Source organism: Heteronotia binoei, chromosome 9 (genome assembly GCF_032191835.1).
Source record: "Heteronotia binoei isolate CCM8104 ecotype False Entrance Well chromosome 9, APGP_CSIRO_Hbin_v1, whole genome shotgun sequence".
NCBI lineage: Eukaryota > Metazoa > Chordata > Lepidosauria > Squamata > Gekkonidae > Heteronotia > Heteronotia binoei.
The window spans coordinates 74,732,275-74,757,020 of NC_083231.1; the positions used below are offsets into that span (position 1 = coordinate 74,732,275).

Sequence of the window (24,746 nt, forward strand, 5' to 3'; positions counted from 1 at the left end):
GTCCACTTTCCCCACTGTTGTTTATAATGACTCTTGAAATATTACTGATGCAAATTCAAGAAGATAAAGGATTTACTTACAAATACAGAGCATTTGCAGATGATATAATGCTTATAAATGAAAATCCCATACAAGCCACACCTTTGTTGTTAGCCAAAATACAACAATATGGGGAGTTGGCGGGACTTTGTATTAATAAAGAAAAATCAAAACTTCTATGTAAAAATATGCAAATAAATAAGCAACAAGAATTACAGAGATTAACGGGCTGTGAAGTCACCTCCAAGGTGAAATATTTGGGTGTGGAGATAACAATGAAGAATATTTATCTATTTAAAAATAATTATGAGAAGCAATGGCGTAAAATGGATGAAGATATGTTAAAATGGAATAAATTTAATTTGTCACTGTTGGGTAGAATAGCTGCAATTAAAATGAATATTCTACCAAAAATAATGTATTTGTTTCAAACTATTCCGATTGTGAAAGACAGTAAACAATTTAATAGATGGCAAGGAAAAATTTCAGAGTTTGTGTGGGCGGGGAAGAAACGAAGAATTAAAATGAAAATTTTAACAGATGCAAAAGAGAGAGGCAGATTTCAGTTACCAGACTTAAAATTATATCATGAAGCAGTTTGCTTAGTATGGATAAAAGAATGGATAATGTTGTTAAACAAAAAACTCTTAGCGTTGGAAGGTCATGGAAATAAATTTGGCTAGCACGCTTATATGTATTATGGGGGGGAAAGATAGACTTTTTTTCTCTCACCATTATATAAGAAACAGCTTGCTGAATACATGGATGAAATATAAGAAATATGGAGATGAGAGAAAACCGTTATGGATAGTGCCAGCCAAAGTGATAAAAATAACAGCTGAGATGGGTAAAGAAAAGTGGTTGTCGTATAATCAACTATTAAAAATACAAAGTGGCAAAATAGAATTGAAAACTGCTGAAGAGCTGAATAATAAATGATTGGTTTCAAATGCAACAAAGAGCTTGGTGGAGAATGACATTAAAACTGAAGGAATAAGAAAAGAGCAAACAGAAATGGAAAAAGTTCTGCTTGGAGACAACGAAAAATTAATTTCAAAATTATATAAATTACTTTTAAAATGGTCTACGTAAGATGAAGTAGTGAAATCTCAAATGATTAAGTGGGCAATTAATGTAAATAAAGAAATACAGATGGAAACTTGGGAATATTTGTGGAAGAACTCTATGAAGCTTTCAACGTATCATAGTATTAAAGATAATTGTTTTAAAATGATGTATAGATGGTATATGACTCCTAAGAAATTGGCAAAGATGAATATTAAGATGCCAGACAGATGTTGGAAATGTAAAAAACATGAAGGTTCTTTCTACTATATGTGGTGGACTTGTGAAAGAGCAAAAAAGTATTGGCAGATGATTCAACAAGAAATTTCTAGGATCTTGGGATGTGAATTTAAGAAAGTTGCAGAGACTTTTCTGTTGGGATTACAAATGGAAAAATTTCCAAAAGAAGATAGAACTATAATTTGGTACTTGCTTTCAGCTGCTAGGATGTTATATGTGCAGTTGTGGAAACAAGAAAAAATACCAGAGAAATGGGACTGGATTGTAAAAGTTATGACATGGAATGGAATGGACAAATTAACAAAAATTTTAAGAGACTATTATTTAGAAGTTTTTAAGATGGAGTGGGAAAAGTTCAGAAGATATGTAGAAAAAGAGTGGAAAATAAAAGGACATTGGACAATTTTTGATAATGATTAAGTTTTAGAAAAAAGAATATTAATTTTTGTTTATATTAGTTAAGGATACCTTTAAACATTAGTACTTTAAGTAAATAACACCGGCGGGGGTCAAGTAACGGGGGGGAGGAGTGGATAGAAAGTAATATATGGGATAGATAAAAGAAGTTATTAATGATGCAAGAAATATAATTTGTTTCCATATGTTACCAAATAAAATTGTTTTAACCATAATAAGTAAAGAAGCATAATTTTTAGGAAGCAGTGATTTTCCTACAAATCCAATTTATGTTCTGTAAATGTGAAAGTCTATTCTATCCATTTTCTAAATAATAACATAATTAGTTACAAAATGGAAGTAAAGTTGCGTTCTTGGATACTCACTTGTTTTTAATTTTTGCAGGAAAAGGACCATGCACTAGAACTTTGGCATGCAGCATCAGAAGAACTGGAGCAACTTAAGCAGACATTCCATAAACAAATGACAGAAGCACAAATCCGTTTTGCAGAAAACCAGAAACAAAAAGTACTGTCATTTCTATTTATCTTTGTTTGTCAGGACAACATCTATATTAAACTTTCATTTAAATTTATAAAGCATTACCAGGGATAAATTTTGAAAGTCAGATGTTAGAAATAGTACATCTGTATACAGTTAGCTACGTGTAGTCTTCATCTGTGGATAGCTAAATCCATAGATCAGGGCCTCGTGGAGGCTAAATAGATTTTCCTGCAAATACGTGTCACTTCCCAGGTTTACAGAAAAATCTTAAAAATCTTAAGTCCCTGCAGCCCAACTGTAGTGGATACTCTGCAGCCACTGTGGTCCGGCTGTGGTGGTGGTGGACACCCATCAGCCACACCAGGCCCAGCTGTGATGAAGGAGGACACCTGGAATTGCTGTGGCCTGGCTTCAAGCACTCTCTGCAGTCAGACCGGGGTGGTGGAGGATGTCTGGCAGCTGCACCAGATTCAGCTGTGGAGGACACTGGCAGCTGTGTCAGGCTTGGCTGGCTAAAGAGAATGCTGGTAACTGTACCAGGCCATGTAGCAGCAGAGGAGGACACCAAGCTTGTTCCTTCCCCAAAGTCTTCCCCCCCCCCACACTGAGCATAAGGGAAATTCTCTCAAGTATAGCAAGTCCCTATTTGTGTTTACTATTCTTTCAGAGCACCTGATTTGGGTTCATTTCTGGATATTCAGATGATCCCAATGTTTACTTACTCAGTTCTTTAAGTATTTAAAAATCCTAGGAAATGTTGGTTCTGAAGGGGAGAGACCTCAGAGGGGTATAATGCCATAGATTCCAACCTCCAAAGCAGCCATAGACTCCAGGGGAAATAGGATTGTCAACCTTCAGGTTGGGGCTGGAGATCACCTGGAATTACAACTACTCTCCAAATGACAGAGATCAGTTCCGCTGGAGAAAATGGCTACTTTGGAAGGTGAACTCTGTGTCATTATACCCTGCTAGGTTGCTTTCCTCTCCAAACCTCATCCTCCCAATCTCCAGGAATTTCCCAGCCGGCAGATGGCAACCCTAAGGGGAACTGATCTCTGTAGTTGGAAGATCTGTTGTAATTTCTGGAGAGCTTCTGGTGGTGGTGGTGATGGTGGAGGAGGAGGAGGAGGAAGCAGGTGGGCAGACTCGGAGTGCTGCTTCCACCATAGCTGCTGTTCAGCGGTGAGGAACCAGGCAGGAGGCTGGAGAGAGATGTGGGAAAGAAAGAGATTGATGGGGTGTGGTGGCAGAAAGAGAGAGGAAGTGATTAGCATGGAAGGGAAAGAGAGAGAATAAAACGGTGGATTGCAGCAGGGAGAAAGAGTGTGAGAGAAGTAGGCAAAGAGGGGAAGAAGCAAAAGTCAGGGGAATGGAATTGTTGCTTGCACAAGTTTCTTGTGGGCCTGACTTGTATATCATAATTGTGTTTTGTGTATTTCCTCTGAAATACTGACTGATGGTTGGAGAAAAAAAATATGGACTAGCCAGTGAGCATCGGTGTTTCTTCTATTATAATCATACTTAAATATTAAGTTTGCACATTTACATTGGTGATGAATGCTTTATATTGTAATTATCTGCTGTTCATCTTCTTTTGTAGGGTCAATTGACAAGCTTTCAGCAACTAACAAAGCAACTGCATTTAGCCAATGAAAAAACTGAGTCAGTAAGTTTAAAATTCTAAACATTATATCATTTTTTTTAGCTTCGATCCTCCAGATGTGCATTAAAAAAGAACTTAAAACAATTGCAAACACTCCTAGAACATTACGGGCACTTCTTATATAGGCATGCCAGTTTTGGTATTCATAAAATTGTACCATCAACATAGTTTCCTCTAAGCTGCACTAGGGGGTGCTGGCACACCAAATTATAACAGGCAACTCAAGGATTTCTGCTTCAGCTCACAACCTCCATTGGAAACAGTGAAGAATGGGGGTACCTCCTTCTGCGACTCAGAAAATTGGATCCCCTAGTCCAATCTTTTTGAAACTTGAGGAAGCTTTTGAAGAGAGGCACCAATGAGCTATGCCACAAATTTAGTGCCTCTATCTCAAAAAAACAGCCCCGCCCCAGATCTATTCTCCATTATAGCCTATGGGTCCTTTGACAATAATGGCTGCCATAGGCTAAAATGGAGCAAGGGGGAAAAAACCAGGGGTTTTTTTGCAAACCTCTATTATACTCTTCAGCAGGGCATTTTTTGTAGAAAAAGCCCAGCAGGAACTCATTTTCATGTTAGGCCCTGACATCACGATTGTTTAGCATAGGGCAGTGGTGGCGAATCTATGGCATGGGTACCAGAGGCAGCACTCAGAGCCCTCTCTGTGGGCACCTGCGCTCCCTCACCCCCGCCCCCTGCGCACAAGGCTCTGGAGTCATATCTCATTGAAGCTGTTCCTCTCCCCAAACTCAGGCTCCTTCCCCCAAATCTCCAGGTATTTTCCAACCCAAACCTGGTAACCCTAACTGGGCCTCCTTCAGAGAGACAACAGGGCACTCCAACCTTTTTGAGCTCGTGGGCACCTTTGGAAGTCTAACATGGGGGGGTACAACCCCAATGCAGCCCCCAAGCACAGCACGCAGAGGAAAATTCCTTGCAGGTGTTCCTGCAATTTTAGGGAGGGGGTTAGATGGGACCCACTAGGGCAGGGGTGGCCAAACTTGCTTAACATAAGAGCCACATACAATAAATGTCAGATGTGTAAGAGCCACAAGATATGAACGTCAGATGACTGAGAGAAGGAAGGAAAATAGGTGGGAAGAGAGGTGGAAAGAAAGCAACTTGAACTTTAAATACATTCTCCACTGACTGACATGGCTTGAAGAAGTGCTTTAAAGAGACAAATGCCTTCTCTGGTGGGGGCTTCAAGAGCCACACGATATGTGTGAAAGAGCCACAGTTTGCTACCCCTGCACTAGAGAGTTGGATATAAGGCAGCTTCACGTTTTCATGTGGCCAAGACCTGGTTGCGTTTCATATTTCAAAACTCTTGTGGTATGGTCCAAGCGAAAGGGAAGAAGAAGAGAGCATGGGTGTGTGGGGATGGGGAGGGAGGGGTGGAGAGGAGAGATCAGGACCTTGAATCAAGCACGCTTTTTTGAAGGGATGTGGGTTTATTACAGGAAATGTTGGATCCCACTAATCTGGCAGAAACAGCGGCCGGGATCGCCTCTGGTTTAGGAATGGAAAGGGAGGAACTGCAGGCTTCCTTGCTTTCAAATACGATGCTTCTGATAGCAGTATCTGAGCAGAGTTCTTTCAACCTACCATAAGGCAAATTGCTGACAAGCTGTTTTTGAACTGTTGCACTGCTGTTCTGGTTTCTCAGAGCACCCCTAACAAGCCGCTGCTTAACGACTGCCGGTGAGGGGGTCAATTGCATTGTTGAACAATTATTACTGTTAAAAAGTTTTTCCTATGCCAATCCTCTCCTCTGCTGCCTGCAGAAACAGCTCCTTGGCCTCCTCTAAGTGACAGCCCTTCTAATACTTCAAAAAAGCAATCATGTCTCCCCCCTCAACCTCCTCTTCTCCAGACTGAATATCCCCAAGTCCCTTAGCCTTTCCTCATTGGACTTGCTCTCCATGATTTCTTGGAAGTAATCTACAGTGAGCACTGTGGCACCTACTCTTTGCATATGCACAGGATTGCCGTTTTAGTTTAAAGAAAGAGGATGATATTAGATTTATATCCCATCCTTCACTCTGAATCTCAGGGTCCCAGAGCAGCTCACAATCTCCTTTATCTTCCTCCCCCACAACAGACACCCTGTGAGGTAGGTGGGGCTGAGAGAAGCTTTCCCAGAAGCTGCCCTTTCAAGGAAGGCTCTGTGATAGCTAAGGCTGACCCAAGGCCATTCCAGCAGCTGAAAGTGGAGGAGTGGGGAGTCCACACACTTAACCTCTACACCAAACTGGCCTTCCTTTCTCACATTAGACTTTCTAGTTAAACATAGAATCATAGAGTTGGAAGGGACCTCCAGGGTCATCTAGTCCAACCCCCTGCATAATGCAGGACACTCACAAACACCTCCCCCTAAAATCACAGGATCTTCATTGCTGTCAGATGGCCATCTAGCTTCTGTTTAAAAACCTCCATGGAAGGAGAGCCCACCACCTCCCGAAGAAGCCTGTTCCATTGAGGAATCGCTCTAACGGTCAGGAAGTTCTTCCTAATGTTGAGCTGGAAACTCTTTTGCTTTAATTTCAACCCATTGGTTCTGGTCCAGCCTTCTGAGGCCACAGAAAAAATTCCACCCCATCCTCTATATGACAGCCCTTCGAGTACTTGAAGATGGTGATCCTATCACCTCTCAGCCGCCTCCTCCAGGCTAAACATCCCCAGCTCCTTCAACCTTTCCTCATAGGACTTGGTCTCCAGACCCCTCACCATCTTCATCACTCTCCTCTGGACCCGTTCCAGCTTGTCTGTATCCTTCTTAAAATGTGGTGCCCAAAACTGAACACAATGCTCCAGGTGAGGTCTTACCTGAGTATAGTCGAGCGATACCATCCCATCACGTGATCTGGACACTATACTTCTGTTGATACAACTCAAAATTGCATTTGTCTTTTTAGCCACCGTATCACACTGTTGACTCATGTTCAGCGTACAGTCCACTAAGACCCCTAGATCCTTTTTGCACATACTACTGCTAAGAAGTCTCCCCCATCCTATAACCATGAATTGGATTTTTCCTACCTAAATTCAGAACTTCACATTTATCACCATTAAAATTCATTTTATTGATTTTAGCCCAGTTTTCCAGCCTGTCAAAGTCATCCTGTATCCTGTTTCTGTCTTCTTCTGTGTTTGCAACCCCTCCCAATTTAGTATCATCTGCAAATTTAATAAGCATTCCCTCTATTCCTTTATCCAAATCATTGATAATCATTAATACATTTCAAATCATTAATACAATTCAGACTATCCCTGAAGTTTCCAAGGGTAGCCAGGCTGGTCAATAGTAGAACAACTAAATTCAAGCCCAGGAGCACCTTAGAGACCAGCAAGATTTGGAGGGAGGGGGCACAAGCTTTCCAGCATTAGAGCTCCCTTGATTAAATAAAAGCAGCTTTGACTCTCAAAAATCTTGTTCTCTAAGGTGCTGCTGGACTCAGATTTAGCGATATAAATCAGTTGATTCCTTTCATCAACTTAATTTATGAACTAACATCATGTATCCCCTGCCTTCCTCCCCCAAAGGACACTGAAGTGGTTTGACACACTCTCGCCTTCTCTTTTATCCTCACAACAAATCTATGAGGCAGGTTAACTCAGAGTATATTACTGGTTCAAGGTTTCCCAGCAAGCTGCCAGGGCAGAGTGGGCATATGAATCAGGACCTCCCAGATCTGATTTGGACACCCTAACCACCAGTTCCTACTAAACACACTATATTTTAATGTATTCTTTTTTCCTAATGGCAAACTAGAATGATGTTTATAATGTATGTTACATGTTCAAAAGTAAATTAGGTGGATAGGAACACCTCTGGGAAAGGCATGTTCTCAGTTTAACCTAGACCTGCAAGCAACAGAGCAATGAACAGCCTCCATTTATTGCCTTATGACACTCTCACCATCATTCTCCCATTCTGACATGTTACTGTTTTGTTGGTTTCCTAAGCAAATACTATCCAAACCATCTTTCAGTTTGTTAATTTCACTATGAGTTGTTTTTTTCTAAACTAAAACCTCAGTATTCAGGTTAAATTGCCATGTTGGCACTTTGCATTAATAAGTGATTTTTGGGTTGCAGTTTGGGCACTTGGTCTCTAAAAGGTTCGCCATCACTAGCATAGGGCTTTTTTGTAGAAAAAGCCCAACAGAAACTCATTTGCATATTAGGCCACACCCTTTGATGCCATGCCAGTCAGAACTGCATTCCTGTGTGTTCCTGCTCAAAAAAAGCCTTGCTCTTCAGTATGACTTGTAAGCTGCCTTGGGTCACAGGAAAAGGAAAGGTCCCCTGTGCAAGCACCAGTCATTTCCGACTCTGGGGTGACGTTGCTTTCACAACATTTTCACAGCAGACTTTTTATGGGGTGGTTTGCCATTGCCTTCCCCAGTCTTTTACACTTTCTCCCCAGCAAGCTGGGTACTCATTTTACCGGCCTCGGAAGGATGGAAAGCTGGGCTGGCTACCTGAATCCAGCTTCCGCCGGAATCAAACTCAGGTCGTGAGCATAGAATTCAGACCACAGTACTATTGCTTTACCACTCTGCACCACGGGGCCGCTCCCCTCACAGGGAAAAGTGGGATATAAATAAGTAATTTGGGCCTGTTGATAACATTTAAGCAACTTCCTGTTTGTTGTTAGGAAGGGTTCTGACAGTGATTGTTCCTCCTCTGTTATACTTGACCAGTAATGTTTTTGTCATATTTCACTTTTAAAAAAAAGTAGACTTCAAGAGTCTCACCCCCCCCCCCCAAAAAAAAAAAAAAATGTGCTGGTATGTTTTCTAAGGTTCAGCACAGGGTGATGGTCCAAAGCCAGATCTGCCAATATAGTGGAGTGGGGCAGGTAGACTTTTTCTCTGGAGGCCAGGTCTACCACTATAGTAGAAAGGGATAGGTGGAATTTGACCTAATTCTGCTTTCTCTTTTAATGTTTCAATTATTCTAAAAATATAGCTTAAATATAAATTAAAATAATGTATTCTGAAATTTTTACAAAATTATGGAAGTAATCTAAAAAAGACCTAATTTATCCAATAATCAAATGTAGACTCGCATCTTTAATCCTACTAGCTTTTTTTGCTCATGAGGTAGAATTGCTGCTTCACAACTCCACAACTGTGGAGCTTAGAGGGAACATGGACAATTGATATTTTAAATTCTCACACAAGTATTGGAAGCTATATATTTAATAACTAAATTTAAGCCTCCACAATCAATCCAATTTTGTCTGTTTAATATATAGAAAGGTATTAACATATCTAAGCAAACTAAGTCGCTCATTTCTAAAATGGTAGTGGCAGCCCATTTAGTTATTGCATCAAGCTGGCAAGATTCTAGAAGTCTAACAAATAAAATAGTCCAAAATCCATTTTTTTTGTAGAGTCAGTCCACTCTTTAGATAAGTCATTTGAGGAAGTGTGGAACCCTGTTGTAGATTATTTAAGTGAAATATAATTTTTTGCCTAGAAATAATTTATATAGATTGTGGCTTATGTTGTAAAGGTGTGTTTTTCCTTCTCACTTGATTTATTTATACTGTTTTATACTTTATATGTTGTGCACATTTAGAGTCATGAAGTACCCTGTTAAACTAAGTCATATGGTTTTCTTTTTAAATAAGATTTTAGTGTTTGTAGATTTTCTTTTTAGTTTTTGGATTATGTTTCTCCTCTCTCTTTAGTATTTGTAATGGGAAAATTCTCTCAATAATTTTTTTTAAAAAGATATATTGAATTCTCAATACTACCATATTTATGGATACTTAAATCCAGAGACTGAAACAATGAATAGAAAAGCCTACAAACTTTTAAAATACCCAGTTTGCAGAGGGGAAATGGAATCTTAAAAAAAATAATGGGAAATTACCCCTCCTTCCCAATTAATGAGAAACTATGCCTGTAGCTTTAAGAAACAAAATAGTTGTTTTTGGAATTACTAAGTAACCATTATAGTATTGCCAGCCTTCAAACTTTGGTTTCTGTTAGTAAAGGCCAAGGGGAGTAAGCAGGCCCTTCACAGGGCTGTATAAAAGGTTTGATCCAAACTACTTGCTTGAGTGTAAGGATATTTCCACTCACATTAGAAGGGACATTATTTCATAGATCCCTCTTTCCTACTGCAGTCCCTGTGCCTCACATATAGCACCAGTACCAGTGGGTTTCCTAGAATTCAGAAGCTGCTTTTTCAAGAGGATGCAGCAACAAATGGGAAACATAAAAGCTACGTGCCCTGAGCAGAGCTCTATTTGCTTCTTGTTGAATGCTTTTCTACATACAAAAGTGCTGTCAAACTGCAACTGGCTTATGGCAGTAAGGAACTTTCAAAGCAAAGTAGAGATGGCTTGCTGCTGCCTTCTTTTACAAAGTCCCCCTTGGTGGTCTTCCATCCAAATACTGGCCTCACTTAACTTCTGAGATCTGACAAGATCCCTGGCAACTGCAGTTCCTTAAACACCATGGCCAAAAAATTCTATGCCTTGCCCAAAGGGGCAGTGGATAATCTCAAGGTTCCTCTAATGGATGCCCCTGTGGTTGCTCTTCATTCTGGAGCTATTCTTTCTAAGGATGGTGCAATGTACTAAAGGATCTAGTTAACAGGGAAAATGAGACAGCCCTTTATTTTATTTTATTTCTTCAATTTATATCAGCACTTCGGTAGTCCTTTCCAACTTTACACAAGCAATCGTGATTTGGGCGCATAATCTCCTACAAGATATAGAGTCCAACCTCCCTGACTCTAAAAATATATTTGCTTAAGATCAAAAGAACAACTGAATTTGCTTCAGATGCATCACAAGACTCCATGCAATTTGACGCCAGGGCACAAGTTACAAATGTAGTCATCAGGAGAAACTCATGGCTAAAGTGCTGAAGGTAGATTCTCTGTCCAAATTAAATTCACCTGCAGAAAAATTCTCAAGAAGATTGCTTTTTGGAGATAGAGCCTTGAACAAGGTTCAGGAAGAAACCAAAAAAAGAAAAAAAATGACAATGCCTTCTACTTCTTCCACTAAAGAGACATGAAAGGAAAACGCTTTCACTCCTTTCATTTCTGTAGGAACTCCACAAAAAGTAGAGAGGGCAGGGACTTCCGAAATAATCATTTGTTTGGAAACAGATCCAGATTTCAGCACAGACAGTTCACAGCTTACAGCCAAGACCAGAACACTTCTGGGGAAAAGCCTACCACATGCCTACAAGATAGGATGCTAGCTACAGGACTTTGCCCATGTCTGAAAGAAAACAACTATTGATTATTGGATTCTTTCAATTGTGGAACAGGGTTGCAAAATAGAATTTTTGGCTCTCCCTCCTAGCCAGTGTTTCTGTTTGCTTTCTACATGCATAAGTACTGTCAAATTGCAACTGGCCTATGGCAAGCCCAGCAAGGGACTTTCAAGGCAAGTGAAAAGTCGAGGTGGCTTGCCGCTGCATTCTTTAGCAGAGTCCTCCTTGGTGGACTATCCCTCTCCTATTCCAATGACAGAATAAGAATGAAATTTACTACAGGAGGTGATCTGACATCATGCTATTGGAAAGATCTAACCAGTTTCCTCTCATCCATGCTTTCAGGGAGTTTATTCCATACATTCCATCATTCCCGAAAAGTCAGGTGACTGGAGAGCAATCCTCAGCTTAAGGGACTTAAACAAGTGGATAAAGAAACACAAGTTTATATGGTGTCCTTCCAGTCTATATTCTAAATTATACAACAGAATGACTACCTGACATCACTAGACCACAAGGAGACCTACCTGCACATCTCCATACATCAGTTCTCAAGACAGTTCCTACATTTCTTTTTCCGAAATCAACATTACCAATACAACGCATTGCCCTTTGGCCTTTCTTTTTCTCCAAGTGTCTTCACCAAGGTTATAGCGACTCTAATAGCTGTCCTGAGACAACAAGGGATACATATATACCCTTACTTAGACAAGATCAGGATCAGGATCCAGGATCTGGAGATGTCCATCAGTGGTGCCAGTATTACAGTCCAGCTAGTGCAGGAACATGGTTTCTTGATAAACTTTCAGAAAAACCTTTTCACTCTGTCCGGGAACCGGATTCATTTGGGGATAGGATAGGCACCTGTCATGCCAAATTTTTTTTCCCATTAGAGAAGCAGACAAGAATTGTAAAAGCAATAAACAGGATTTTCTCCCTCCCTTCTATCTGCACTGCCCCTTTATTCCTCTTCCGCCTGCTTCACCCACTCTCTGGTTCTCTTGCCTTATACTTACTTCTGAGGAGGTCTCTAGTTCCTCCACAGCCTTTACTCCTCAAGGAAGCTAATGATGGCAGTCATTGCCCCAGCTGTCCTGTAGCTGCTCTTGGGGTCCAGTTCTGACTTCCATACCTGTTAGTGCAGTCACTCTTGGGGGTGTCTTGTGTTCCTCCCCTTTACAACCTGACCTGGACACTTTGGAATGTGACATGATTTATTATTTATTCAATTTTTTTACCACCTTAGGTCAGGATTTGACAATCTGCCTCTATATGTGAAATAACACCTTAAATCAGGGGTGTAGAGCTCATTTGTTATGAGGGACAGATCTGAAATAAATGAGACCTTGTTGGGCAGGGCCATGTGTGTTCCTATTTAAGATTAGATAGCAGAGATATAAACTTTATTAAGGACTCAGACAAACAAAATTAGAGATTTTTAAAAACAAAACTTAAAACATGTTTCAAACATTAGCACTCATTGGTCTTAAGGGTGCTTTCTTTGTGTTTCTCCCATGGGATCTAGGGAACTGGGCAAAGCTCTGTCTCTTTCCTTCCTTCCCCAGGGGACCAGGAGGGGGAGGAGCCTCAGCCAATAGAAGGAAGAGAGAATTGGCTCAGCGGCTCTGCTACGTGATTGAGAGAGCCTGACAAAGCAAGCTCTGCCTCCCCCCCTTCCTCCCCAATGGAGGAGCCTCAACCAGTGGAGAAAATAGAGGTTTTGCTCTGTAGCTCCTGTGCGATTGAGTAAGCCTGGCAAATGGGAAGGGACAGTGGCTCAGTGGTAGAGCATCTGCTTGGGAAGCAGAAGGTCCCAGGTTCAATCCCTGGCATCTCCAAAAAAGGGTCCAGGCAAATAGGTGTGAAAAACCTCAGCCTGAGACCCTGGAGAGCCGCTGCCAGTCTGAGAAGACAATACTGACTTTGATGGACTGAGGATCTGATTCACTATAAGGAAGCTTCATATGTTCATATGTTCAAAGCAAGCTTGGTGTAGAGCCAGTTTGGTGTAATAGTTAAGTGTGCAGACTCTTATCTGGGAGAACTGGGTTTGATTTCGCATTCCTCCACCTGCAGCTGCTGGAATGGCCTTGGGTCAGCCATAGTTCTCGTAGGAGTTGTTCTTGAAAGGGCAGCTTCTAAGAAAACTCTCTCAGCCCCACCTACCTCACAGGGTGTCTGTTGTGGGGAAGGAAGATAAAAAGAGATTGTAAGCCACTCTGAGTCTCTGATTCAGAGAGAAGGGCGGGATATAAATCTGCAGTCGTCTTATTCAGAACAAAGCAAGAAAGAGGAAGAAAGCAGATGACAGCCAGTTGCTCAGGGGCTTGATAGGAGTCCTCCGGGGGCCTGATTCGGCTTCCGGGCCACATGTTTGACACCCCGCCTTAAATTATCCTACATAATTTTGTTCCCTAACTCTCTAGTATTGGTTTAACTACCCCCCTTCTGTTCTCTCTTGCTAAGGCATGTCTGCTAAAGATCAAGGATAATTGATCGATTATGATATGAGTTTTTATGGGGTGGGCTTTGTGAAAGGATTAAAGTAATAAGAACAGAGAGCTTGAGTGGAGCTGTTCAAAGTGATTAAGGGCAGAGCTGTTCATATTGACCCAAGGCATAAAGGGACTTGTATATGTTGGATATGGAAGCAGTAAAAAACAAATGATATAATGGGGGATAGGGTCAAAATTATACAAACATCTGAATTTTAGAGATAAATGAGGCTTAAAATGAGAAACAGAAGAAGAAGAGATTGGATTTATAACGTGCCCTTCACTCAGAGTTTTGAAGTGGCTTACAGTCTCCTTTGCCTTCCTCTCCTCACAACAGACACACTGTGAGGTAGGTGGGGCTGAGAGAGCTCTTTTGATGATGATGATGATGATGATGATGATGATGATGATGATATTGGATTTATATCCCGACCTCCACTTTGAATCTCAGAGCGGTTCACAATCTCCTATGTCTTCTCCCCCCACAACAGACACCCTGTGAGGTGGGTGGGGCTGAGAGGGCTCTCACAGCAGCTGCCCTTTCAAGGACAACTCCTGCGAGAGCTATGGCTGACCCAAGGCCATTCCAGCAAGTGCAAGTGGAGGATTGAGGAATCAAACCCGGTTCTCCCAGATAAGAGTCTGCACACTTAACCACTACACCAAACCGGCTCTCTTTTGAGAACTCCTCTTGAGAGAGCAGCTGTTTTGAGAACTGTGACTGACCCAAGGTCACTCTGCAGGTGCATGTGAAAGTGGGGAATCAAACCTGTTTCTCCCAAATTAGAGCCCGTGCTCCCAACGTTACTGTACCAGACTGACTAGTAAGGAGGATATTGCCATATTCAAGCTAGCAGATAGTGAAGGCCTGAACATAAGTCTTGGAAGAGTCAACAGTCAAAACATAGCAGATTTTAAAATGTTAAGTTCCTGCTTCAAAAGTCTCAGCTGTGTACCTTTGACCTTTAAAAAGTAATATCAAGTTGGATTGGTGTCGAACAATATGCTTGCTACAGTATAAAATTATGTGATTTTTACATATTATGGTAAAAAAATGCATTTTTAAAAAGTTTTTCTCTTGTAGATTAATCAAATATTTCTAAAGACTGTAAAGGAACAGAATGTAGAACTGGAACAGCTGCGTAAGCAACTCAGGTATGAATGAAAATTCTTCTAAAACTTTTCACTTTGCAGGACCTAGTCACTCCTATAGAGCCCCGTGGCACAGAGTGGTAAAGCTGCAGTATTGCAGTCTGAGCTCTCTGCTCATGACCCGAGTTCAATCCCAGTGGAAGCTTGGTTCAGGTAGCCGGCTCGAGGGTAACTCAGCCTTCCATCCTTCCGAGGTCAGTAAAATGAGTATACAGCTTGCTGGGGGGAAAGTGTAGATAACTGGGGAAGGCAATGGCAAAGCACCCCATAAAAAGTCAGCCATGAAAACGTGAAAGCAGTGTCACCCCAGAATCAGAAATGACTGGTGCTTGCACAGGGGACTACCTTTACCTTTTAGTCACTCCTACTTTTATTAGATCAGGGTTATTTACGTGCCAGGAACTGTGTACCAATGTTGATTGTTAGTTGATCTGGCGATCATAGAATCATAGAGTTGGAAGGGACTTCTAGGGTCATCTAGTCCAACCCCCTGCACAATGCAGGACACTCACAAACACCTCCCCCTAAAATCACAGGATCTTCATTGCTATCAGATGGCCATCTAGCCCCGGCTCCTTCAACCTTTCCTCATAGGATTTGGTCTCCAGACCCCTCACCATCTTCGTCGCCCTCCTCTGGACCTGTTCTAGCTTGTCTATATCCTTCTTAAAATGTGGTACCCAAAACTGAACACAGTACTCCAGGTGAGGTCTACACCAAACTGGCCTTCCTTTCTCACATTAGACTTTCTACTTAAACATAGAATCATAGAGTTGGAAGGGACCTCCAGGGTCATCTAGTCCAACCCCCTGCATAATGCAGGACACTCACAAACACCTCCCCCTAAAATCACAGGATCTTCATTGCTGTCAGATGGCCATCTAGCCTCTGTTTAAAAACCTCCAAGGACGGAGAGCCCACCACCTCCCGAGGAAGCCTGTTCCTCTGAGGAATCACTCTAACAGTCAGGAAGTTCTTCCTAATGTTGAGTTGGAAACTCTTTTGAATTAATTTCAACTCATTGGTTCTGGTCCTACCTTCCAGTTCGACGGAAAACAACTCCACACCATGCTCTATATAACAGCCCTTCAAGTACTTGAAGATGGTGATCATATCACCTCTCAGCCATCTTGTCTCCAGGCTAAACATCCCCGGCTCCTTCAACCTTTCCTCATAGGACTTGGTCTCCAGACCCCTCACCATCTTCGTCGCCCTCCTCTGGACTTGTTCTAGCTTGTCTATATCCTTCTTAAAATGTGGTACCCAAAACTGAACACAGTACTCCAGGTGAGGTCTTACCAGAGCAGAGTAAAGCAGTATCATCACGTCACGTGATCTGGACACTATACTTCTGTTGATTCAGCCCAAAATTGCATTTGCCTTTTTAGCCACCGCATCACACTGTTGACTCATGTTCAGCATATGATCCACTAAGACCCTTAGATCCTTTTCGCACATACTACTGCTAAGACAAGTCTCCCCCATCCTATAACCATGGATTGAATTTTTCCTACCTAAATGCAGAACTTCACATTTATCCCCATTAAAATTCATTTTCTTGATTTTAGCCCAGTTTTCCAGCCTGTCAAGGTCATCCTGTATCCTGTTTCTGTTGTCTTCTGTGTTAGCAACTCCTCCCAATTTCGTATCACCTGCAAATTTAATAAGCTTTCCCTCTATTCCTTCATCCAAATCATTGATAAAGATTTTGAATAAAACAGGTCCCAGGACAGATCCTTGAGGCACTCCACTTGTCACTCCTCTTTAAGAGGATGAGGAACCATTCACAAGCACTCTTTGGGTGCGGTCTGTCAACCAGTTACAGATCCACCTAACGGTAACAGGATCCAAACCACATTTTACCAACTTGTCAAAAAGGATAGTATGTGGAACCTTATCAAAAGCCTTACTGAAATCAAGATAAACGATGTCTACAGCATTCCCCTGATCCAGCAATGTAGTCTCTTTCTCAAAAAAAGAGATCAGGTTAGTCTGACATGACTTGTTCTTGAGAAAGCCGTTCTTTCTAAATGTTCCAGGACCGACTGTTTGAAGATTTGTTCTAAACCTTTTCCAGGTATAGATGTCACGCTGACAGGTCGGTAGTTACCCAGATCGTCTTTTCCCCCCTTCTTAAAGATAGGGACAACATTCACCTGCATCTAGTCTTCCGGCACCTCTCCTGCTCTCCAAGAATTCTCAAAAATAATAGCCAGAGGCTCAGAAATTGCATCCGGAAGCTCTTTTAGAAACCTTGGATGTAATTCATCTGGCCCTGAGGACTTAGTTTCATTTAAGGAAACTAGGTGTTTATGTACTACCCCTATGCTGATTCTAAGTTGAAACTTCATACCCTCCTTATATGTTCTTTTTGCCATTCTGAGCACCATTTCCCTCAGAAGAGAAGGCTGAGGAAAAGTAGGAATTGAGCAGTTCCGCCCTCTCTTCATTACTCATTACAATTTCACTTTCCTGCCCTCGCAATGGGCCTACCATGTTCTTGCTCTTTTTCTTACTCTGAACATAAGAAAAGAACCCTTTTTCTGACCTTGGCATCAAATTGCATGTGATGATTAAAACTCCCAGCATAGTTTAAATAGCAGCTATGGGTAGCCCTGATATAGATTAGGAGAAGGAAGAGTTTATTCTTTTTTTCCCGTTTTTCTCCTATTGAAAACACTCCCCCAGCTGCTTTAAGCCCAAGTTGATAAAGAACACAGGGGCCCCATTTTCCTTCTGTTCTCTGTCTTACAACAGACTTAGGTGCTTTAGTCTGTGCAGGGTAGAGGTTTGATTAGAATTTATATTTTCATGGGGAAAGTGGCCGGTTTCTTTGCTTTTGTATCCCAGTGGCCTCTGGTGAATCTTGCACCCAGATCAAAGTAATTCAGGGATCCCCCATCTTTTTGAGCCTGTGGGTACCTTTGGAATTCTGATACAGGGGGTGGGCATAGCCACAAAATGACTGCCACAGGAAGAAAAGCCAACCACAAAACGTCAGAAAGAGAGGTAGTGCATAACTCTAACATAAACATTTCAGGCAGAAGCTCTGCATAGTAGGATTCCTTTTTAAATGAACATACTGTTTAAAAATATTTTCTTACATACACACAGCTTATCTTCAACCACACAATAAAGATCCTTGTGCTGTGGTGGCAGCTGCTGCTGAAAGCAGTTTTTAAAAATCTGTGTAGACAGATCTCCAGTGGCCAGTCAGAAGCACCATTGACCAAAAGCCCCACCTGCCCCACCCACTTTCTCAAAACACTTGGTGTGTGCCAGGAAAGGTGTCCCATGCATAGGTACCTTCAGTTGGTGACCCTGTTGTTGTTATTACTATTTTTACAGATTGATCAAATATACTAGGTTATGTTAATTATTTCACATACCAGCTTCCTCAGTGTTTTCACACATATTTTCAGTCTTGTTTCTTAAAGGTACTTTCATAAAAATGGAGAAAGAATCCATTTGTTTCATGAGCATTTGTTGGATTTCTTTTTTTCAAATCCTTCATGGGAAGCATCTATGTGTGATCTGAAATTTACAGCGTCAAATCCTATTTTTTAACATAGCAAATCACTCTTCTCTGCTTTTAAGAAGCGTTAAATTCTCAACTGCATTAAACTGTTACATTATGAAATAACACACCGAAATTATATTAATCCAGTATTCTAGAAAATTCCTGATTGCAAGAAAATATGCACAATTGAAAGGCACATGGAATATAATAATATGATCTTCATATTGTCTTTCCACTGAACTGAAAACCACATTTTAAACTGTGGAGAGGATACAGCAAACCAAAGTATAGTTAAATATACACATGTGTATACGTATGTTTGAGCGTGGAGGGAAAGGGCTTCTTTACCACCCCTGTTCTTGTGTGTGTCTGTGGATGTGTCATTATATGTGTGGCATGTGAAGTATGAAAAATATGTGGGTGTATGCAGGTTGTTTGCTGTGTGTTCAGGATGCAGGAGCATATCTGTCCTTGTTTTCTTTCCCCAACAAATGCCAGGGTTTTTGCACATGTAAAATATCATCTGTACTCAGCTGATTAATTTCATAACAGTTATTTGCTTATCTTTTCATTGTTTGCTTTGCATGTATGAGGGGTTTAAGGAGGAAATTTGCATAGTGTTAAACTCTGAGAATAATAGTTAAAAATTCTACCTTTATAGAAAGACTGCATTTTGTGGTCTTTGTCTATTGAAGTTGATTACGTACATCTGAAAATTACTCTTGAAGTTGAAAATGCAATTAGAGTATCCTCCTGTGTCATTCAGAAAAATACTTGTATAAATAATTTATTACCACTTCCTTAGGAGCTTTTTGTTGTGTAAGTAGCAGTGAATGAGAATGAATAAATATTTTAAATATTTTAGTGTAACGGTCTTATTTATGCAATGAAGCTAAGCACGGAAACATAGTGGCTTAGTGTGTAACCAATCATTTTTTTAACTGTATGGAAATTGTTATGGAATTATGTAACTCTGTTAAGCACTATGCAGCTAATTTAGAATAATGCTCTAAGGATGCAAGTACCAACAATAAATATTTGCTGAAGACTATAGATTCTGATAACTTTCGATGCTAACATAAGTATACTCCCTTTTTTCATTGTGCTTTGTATGTAGAGCTTCTCCTCCCCCCTATAATAAGGCATACTTCATATATTATGCAGTGGTATCTGCTGATAAGCTTTCTTGGACATTACACATACCTGCTTTTAATATATGTATGGGCTTGCTATGTAGAAAATATCCATACTTGGGCCACAGTTCCCTGTGAACAACTGAAGCTATTAGGAAGATTTTCCGTGGCATAAGCCACTTTCAAATACCGTAGTACCCACATGCAGCCCCTGCCACATAGCAACAGTTTTAGATAGTAATCTTACAACCTCCATTAAGTATCAAATGAGCCTAGGAGACTTGAAGTAGATGAGTAATACTGACTCACCATAAATATTTTACTTTAGGATGGGAATGAAATTTTTAAATTTTTATTTATTTATTTATTTATTTATTTATTTATTTGATTTATATCCCGCCCTCCCCCACCGAGGCGGGCTCAGGGCGGCTCACAACATAAAATACCAGAACAATAAAATTAGTAAATATTAAAACACATTCAATAATTTACTATAATTAAAACTATAAAACCAGAAAAAACATTCTAACAGTTTGGTGCTATTCTGATGGCTTTCCTCCGCGGTTCTTAAATACCGGTCAGTTGTATGCCAACCAGAAGAGGGCAGTCTTACAGGCCTTGCGGAACTGCCCAATGTTCCGCAAGGCCCTCACCTCCTCCGGTAGCTGGTTCCACCAGCAGGGGGCTGTGATTGAAAAGGCCCTATCCCTGGTTGACTTCAGACAGGCCTCCTTCAGCCCGGGGATTACTAGCAGGTTTTGAGATCCAGCTCTAAGTACTCTCTGGGGAACGTGGGGAGAGATGGTCCCTAAAGTAAGTAGGTCCTAGGCCATATAGGGCTTTAAAGGTAATAACCAGCACCTTATGACGAACCTGGTATACTATTGGGAGCCAATGCAGTTCCTGGAGTCCTGGCTGAATGTGCTCCCGCCTGAGAAGCCCTAATAACAGCTGAGCAGCGGCATTCTGCACTAGCTGCAACTCCCTGGTTCGGCACAAAGGCAGCTCCATGTAGAGGGCATTGCAGTAATCCAGCCTCGAGGTGACTGTCACATGGATCACTGTTGCCATGTCACCGTGCTCCAGGAAGGGAACCAACTGTCGCCTGCCTAAGATGAAAAAATGCAGATTTAGCAGTGGCTGCTATCTGGGCCTCCATTGTCAGGGCAGGCTCCAGTAGTACCCCCAAGCAGCAGACCCTGTGCGCCATTATCAATGGCGCACTGTCAAAGGCCGGTAGGGGGATTTCCCTTCCTGGACCACGATGACCCAAGCAAAGGACCTCTGTCTTCACTGGATTTAGCTTCAATCTACTCAGCCTAAGTCATCCAGCCACGGTTTGCAATTAGGGCTGTGCAAAAAAAAAAAAATTCGGTTTTACACAGATTTGGAAGTATACGGGGGGGGGGGATTCGGAATCCCCGTATACTCCTGAATACCGCATTCGGAATAGCCGCATATACGGTAGATGCGCGGCTATTACCGAATATACGGCCCTATTATACCCTATGGGCCATTGAAATCAATGGCAAATAGGGTATATTTGAAGCCGCATGGAGGGGAGGGGGTTTAAGGGAGAGCCCCCAAATTTGCAGGGGACTCTCCCCTCCAACCCCCCCAAGTCCCAAAAAGATTGGGCCAGGGGATCCCATTCCAGGGGCACCCAAAGAGGGTGCCCCTATTCCATCATTATACCCTATGGGCTATTGAAATCAATGGCAACATAGGGCATAATTAGAGGCTACTGGGGGGCAGGGGGTTTGAGGGAGAGCCCCCAAATTTGCAGGGGACCTGCAGGGGACTCTCCCCTCCAACCCTCCCAAGTCCCAAAAAGATTGGGCCAGGGGGTCCCTGTCTTTGGGCTCCCCAAAAGGCCCATTGCCAACAATGATGGGGAAAGCCCAATTAACCACTTCCTCACTGTAATTGTCATGGGAAAAGTGGCTTTGGGGAGCAGGGGGTTTTGAGGAGAGCCCCCCAAACTGCTGTGCACAAAACCCACAAGGCCAAAAAAAAATTGGACCAGGGGGTCCAATTCCTGGGGCACCCAAAGCCAAACCTAACCACATCAGAGAATCTCTATAGGACCCAAATGCACTACATCCCTCTATCTACTCTATGAACCCTGCAGGCCTGGAAGCAATATAAACCCAGTTGCCAACGTCACTGCCACACAAAACACAATCTGCTCAAGGTCTGCTCTGCAGACCTGGCTGCAGCAAACCCAAGTGCCAGCTCTCCAGCCCTGCCCCAAACAACAGGGGGAGAGCTGGCCAACCACAACAAGCCTGCTGGTTCTGGGTCTCTCACCCAGGTGCCAGCTTCCCTGCCACAGAACACACAATCTACAGATGCCAGCTCTCCAGCCCTGCCCCAAACAACACGGAGAGAGCTGGCCAACCACAACAAGCCTGCTGGTTCTGGGTCTCTCACCCAGGTGCCAGCTTCCCTGCCACAGAACATACAATCTACTCTATAAAAACAAGAAAGTGACTCAGCCCACACACACCCTCGCCAACCCCCACACCAACCAGAGGTAATTTAAAAAAACCGAAACAAAACCAGCAGAATCACAAAAGGCCAAGTGTTAAAAAAGTGGCCTTTTCACCAACAAGAAAGCTCAGGCCAAATAAGTCAACAACACCCCCACCCCCACCCCCAAACCAAGAAAAGGGACAACAGGAGAAAAGGCCAAGCAACTCAAGTGTTAAAAAATGGCCTTTTCACCAATAAGAAAGCTCAGGCCAAATCAGTCAACAACACCCCCCCCTAAAACCAGAACCAGGAAAAGGGGGACAAAAGTGGCCTTTTAAACAATGGAAATTAGGCCAAACAGCACCCCCCTCCCAAGAACCCGAAGAGAAGAGTAACAGCAGCAGCACAACACAGCAGCAACAGATCAAACACTGAATACTTTTAAAACAGTAAAAAAATTAACTTTTAACAATACAGGAACTTTGCCAACCCCTCCCCCCCAAAAAAAACCCTTCACCCTAACCCCATGAAATCCAAGCCACCCAAATCAGGAGAAGTAAAAGGACACTGCACTTTTAAAAGTCCTCTCACTAAATTAAGATATGGGCAAATTGGCAACCCCCACCCCACCCCAGGCCCCCTCCCCAAGCAGAAACCCCTAACCCCAAATAAGCTACCCCACCACCACCAACACCCAAATCTGGATAAGTAAAGGGACTCTAAGTCTTAAAAAGTCCTTTTACCAACAATAAATAAAAACAAGAACCCCAAGACTGTCTTACCTGTCTTCTCTAGTCCACGGAAGTCTGGTAAGGCTGAGTGAGAGAGCAGCAGCCAGCAGCTGAAGCCAAGGGCCAGCCAGCAGCAGCACAATCTCTCTCACACAGCAGCAATGGAGGAGTCCAGCCAGGAAGGAAGACTCCTTAAAAAGCACTGCAAAGCATGCATTTGCAATGCATTTTCCAAATGCATGCTTTGGATTGGCTGCTGGGGCTCCTTTTCCCCCTCCCCCCCTCCCTGATCCCAGGGAGGCTATGGGAGATGCGGGAAAAGGCAACTAAAGGCGGGAAAGATAGAGCTGAGTGTCATCAGTGTACTGGTGACAACCCAACCCATACCTCTGGGCAAGGGGGCGCATGTAGATGTTGACTAGCATCGGGGAGAGCACCGCCCCCTGAGGCACCCCGCAATCAAGTGTGTGTCTCCGGGACAGTTCACCCCCAATCGCTACCCTTTGCCCCAACCATCAAGGAAGGAGGAAAGCCATTGTAAGGCCAACCCCTGAATCCCTGCATTGGCGAGACAGCAGGTCAGCAACCGATGGTCAACCGTATCGAATGCTGCTGATAGGTCTAACATCATCAGTACTGCCGAGCCGCCTCAATCCAGGTGCCGCTGGAGGTCATCCACCAGGGCGACCAGCACTGTCTCCGTCCCATGGCCTGGGCAAAAGCTGGACTGGTGGGGATCGAGAACGGAAGCGTCCTCCAGAAAGCTCTGTAACTGCAATGCCACTGCCCTCTCAATAATTTTACCCAAAAAGGGTAAATTCGAGACCGGCTGGTAATGTGCCAATTCGGCCAGATCTAGTGTCGATTTTTTCAGGAGAGGGCAGACCACCGCCTCTTTAAGAGGTGCTGGAAAGCACCCTTCCATAAGGGATCTATTCACAATATCCCGTACAGGATATCTGAGCTCTCTCTGGCAAGCTTTAATAAGCCAGGAGGGGCAAGGTTCCAGATCCCAAGTTGTAGGACATGCAGAAGAGAGGATCCTGTCGACTTCCTCTAGGCTGAGAGTATTGAAGCAATCCAGTGCAAAACCAGAAGACAGGCACGGGGCCTCGAGTTCACATACTGTCTCCAATGTGGCGGGGAGGTCGTGGCGTAGCGCCGAGATCTTATCTGCAAAAAAATTCGCAAAGGCCCCCATGAAAAATTGCTTTAAAAATAACTGCCTTCATAAGTGGGTTGAATTACCCTCAGTTGTATTTTTTGTGGCAGAATGCATAAAGAAGCCATTATGGAAATATTTTGTCTTCAGATATTGTCTCTACAGTATACTGATTTATCATTTAGGATTTTGTTTTATTTTGTTGGTTTGTTAAGCAAAAAAGCATCCAGGGTATGAAACAACCACAGAAGCTTATTGATTTTTATTATTGGGGTTGTTTGTTACCCCAGCCCCAAATCATATTGGTGTACAAAAATACACATATAAGGATTTTGAAGGGGTTTTTTCAAAGGAAAAAATTGACCCAAGAATCGTATTGTGCTCTTCCTGATAGTCCTTTCTTAATAACCTGGAGAACATTTAATTTATTACAGAGAAATACATTCTTGGAATAACAAAAATACCCCAGACACAAACAGCATTATCAAATATTAATGTTAGGTGATTATGTCTCATGTGAAAATGTGTCTTCAGGTTCTGGGTGTTTGAGTATAATAAAACCCAATGTCCCTTGCCACCACATATAGTTGTTGATGTTATTGGATATTTTGATATACCAGCATACATTGGAACTTCACTGAGCATATGAATGTACTCCAGAGTTATACTTTTAAGGTTTTTTCCCCCCAAGCATACTTGCAGCATTAAGATGGGAAATGCAATTACTGTGATTGATGGCTTAAAACACCTACTGGTATTTTTACAGTCAGGTAAATAAAGTGAAGAGTATCTGTATTTTTATGTGTAGGCAATCCAAATTTGACTTGAGAACTGCTGTTGCAAAGGTTGATGAAATGACCAGGCTAACTGAGGACTTTCAGAACCAGATGGACAAAAAGGTATAATTCAAATAATTGATCT

The 24,746-nt window shown here is 42.3% G+C and overlaps 1 protein-coding gene across 2 annotated transcripts in view; it reads left to right on the forward strand.

The window, feature by feature from the left end:
- SCLT1 (sodium channel and clathrin linker 1) overlaps nucleotides 1–24,746 on the forward strand; it is a 95,334-nt gene that overhangs the window by 18,513 nt on the left and 52,075 nt on the right. For both annotated transcript variants that reach the window (XM_060246795.1, XM_060246796.1), the window contains 4 exons: nucleotides 2,146–2,268; nucleotides 3,845–3,910; nucleotides 14,737–14,807; nucleotides 24,634–24,724. In XM_060246795.1, the coding sequence (XP_060102778.1) occupies nucleotides 2,146–2,268; nucleotides 3,845–3,910; nucleotides 14,737–14,807; nucleotides 24,634–24,724 (351 nt within the window). The remainder of the gene's footprint in view (nucleotides 1–2,145; nucleotides 2,269–3,844; nucleotides 3,911–14,736; nucleotides 14,808–24,633; nucleotides 24,725–24,746) is intronic.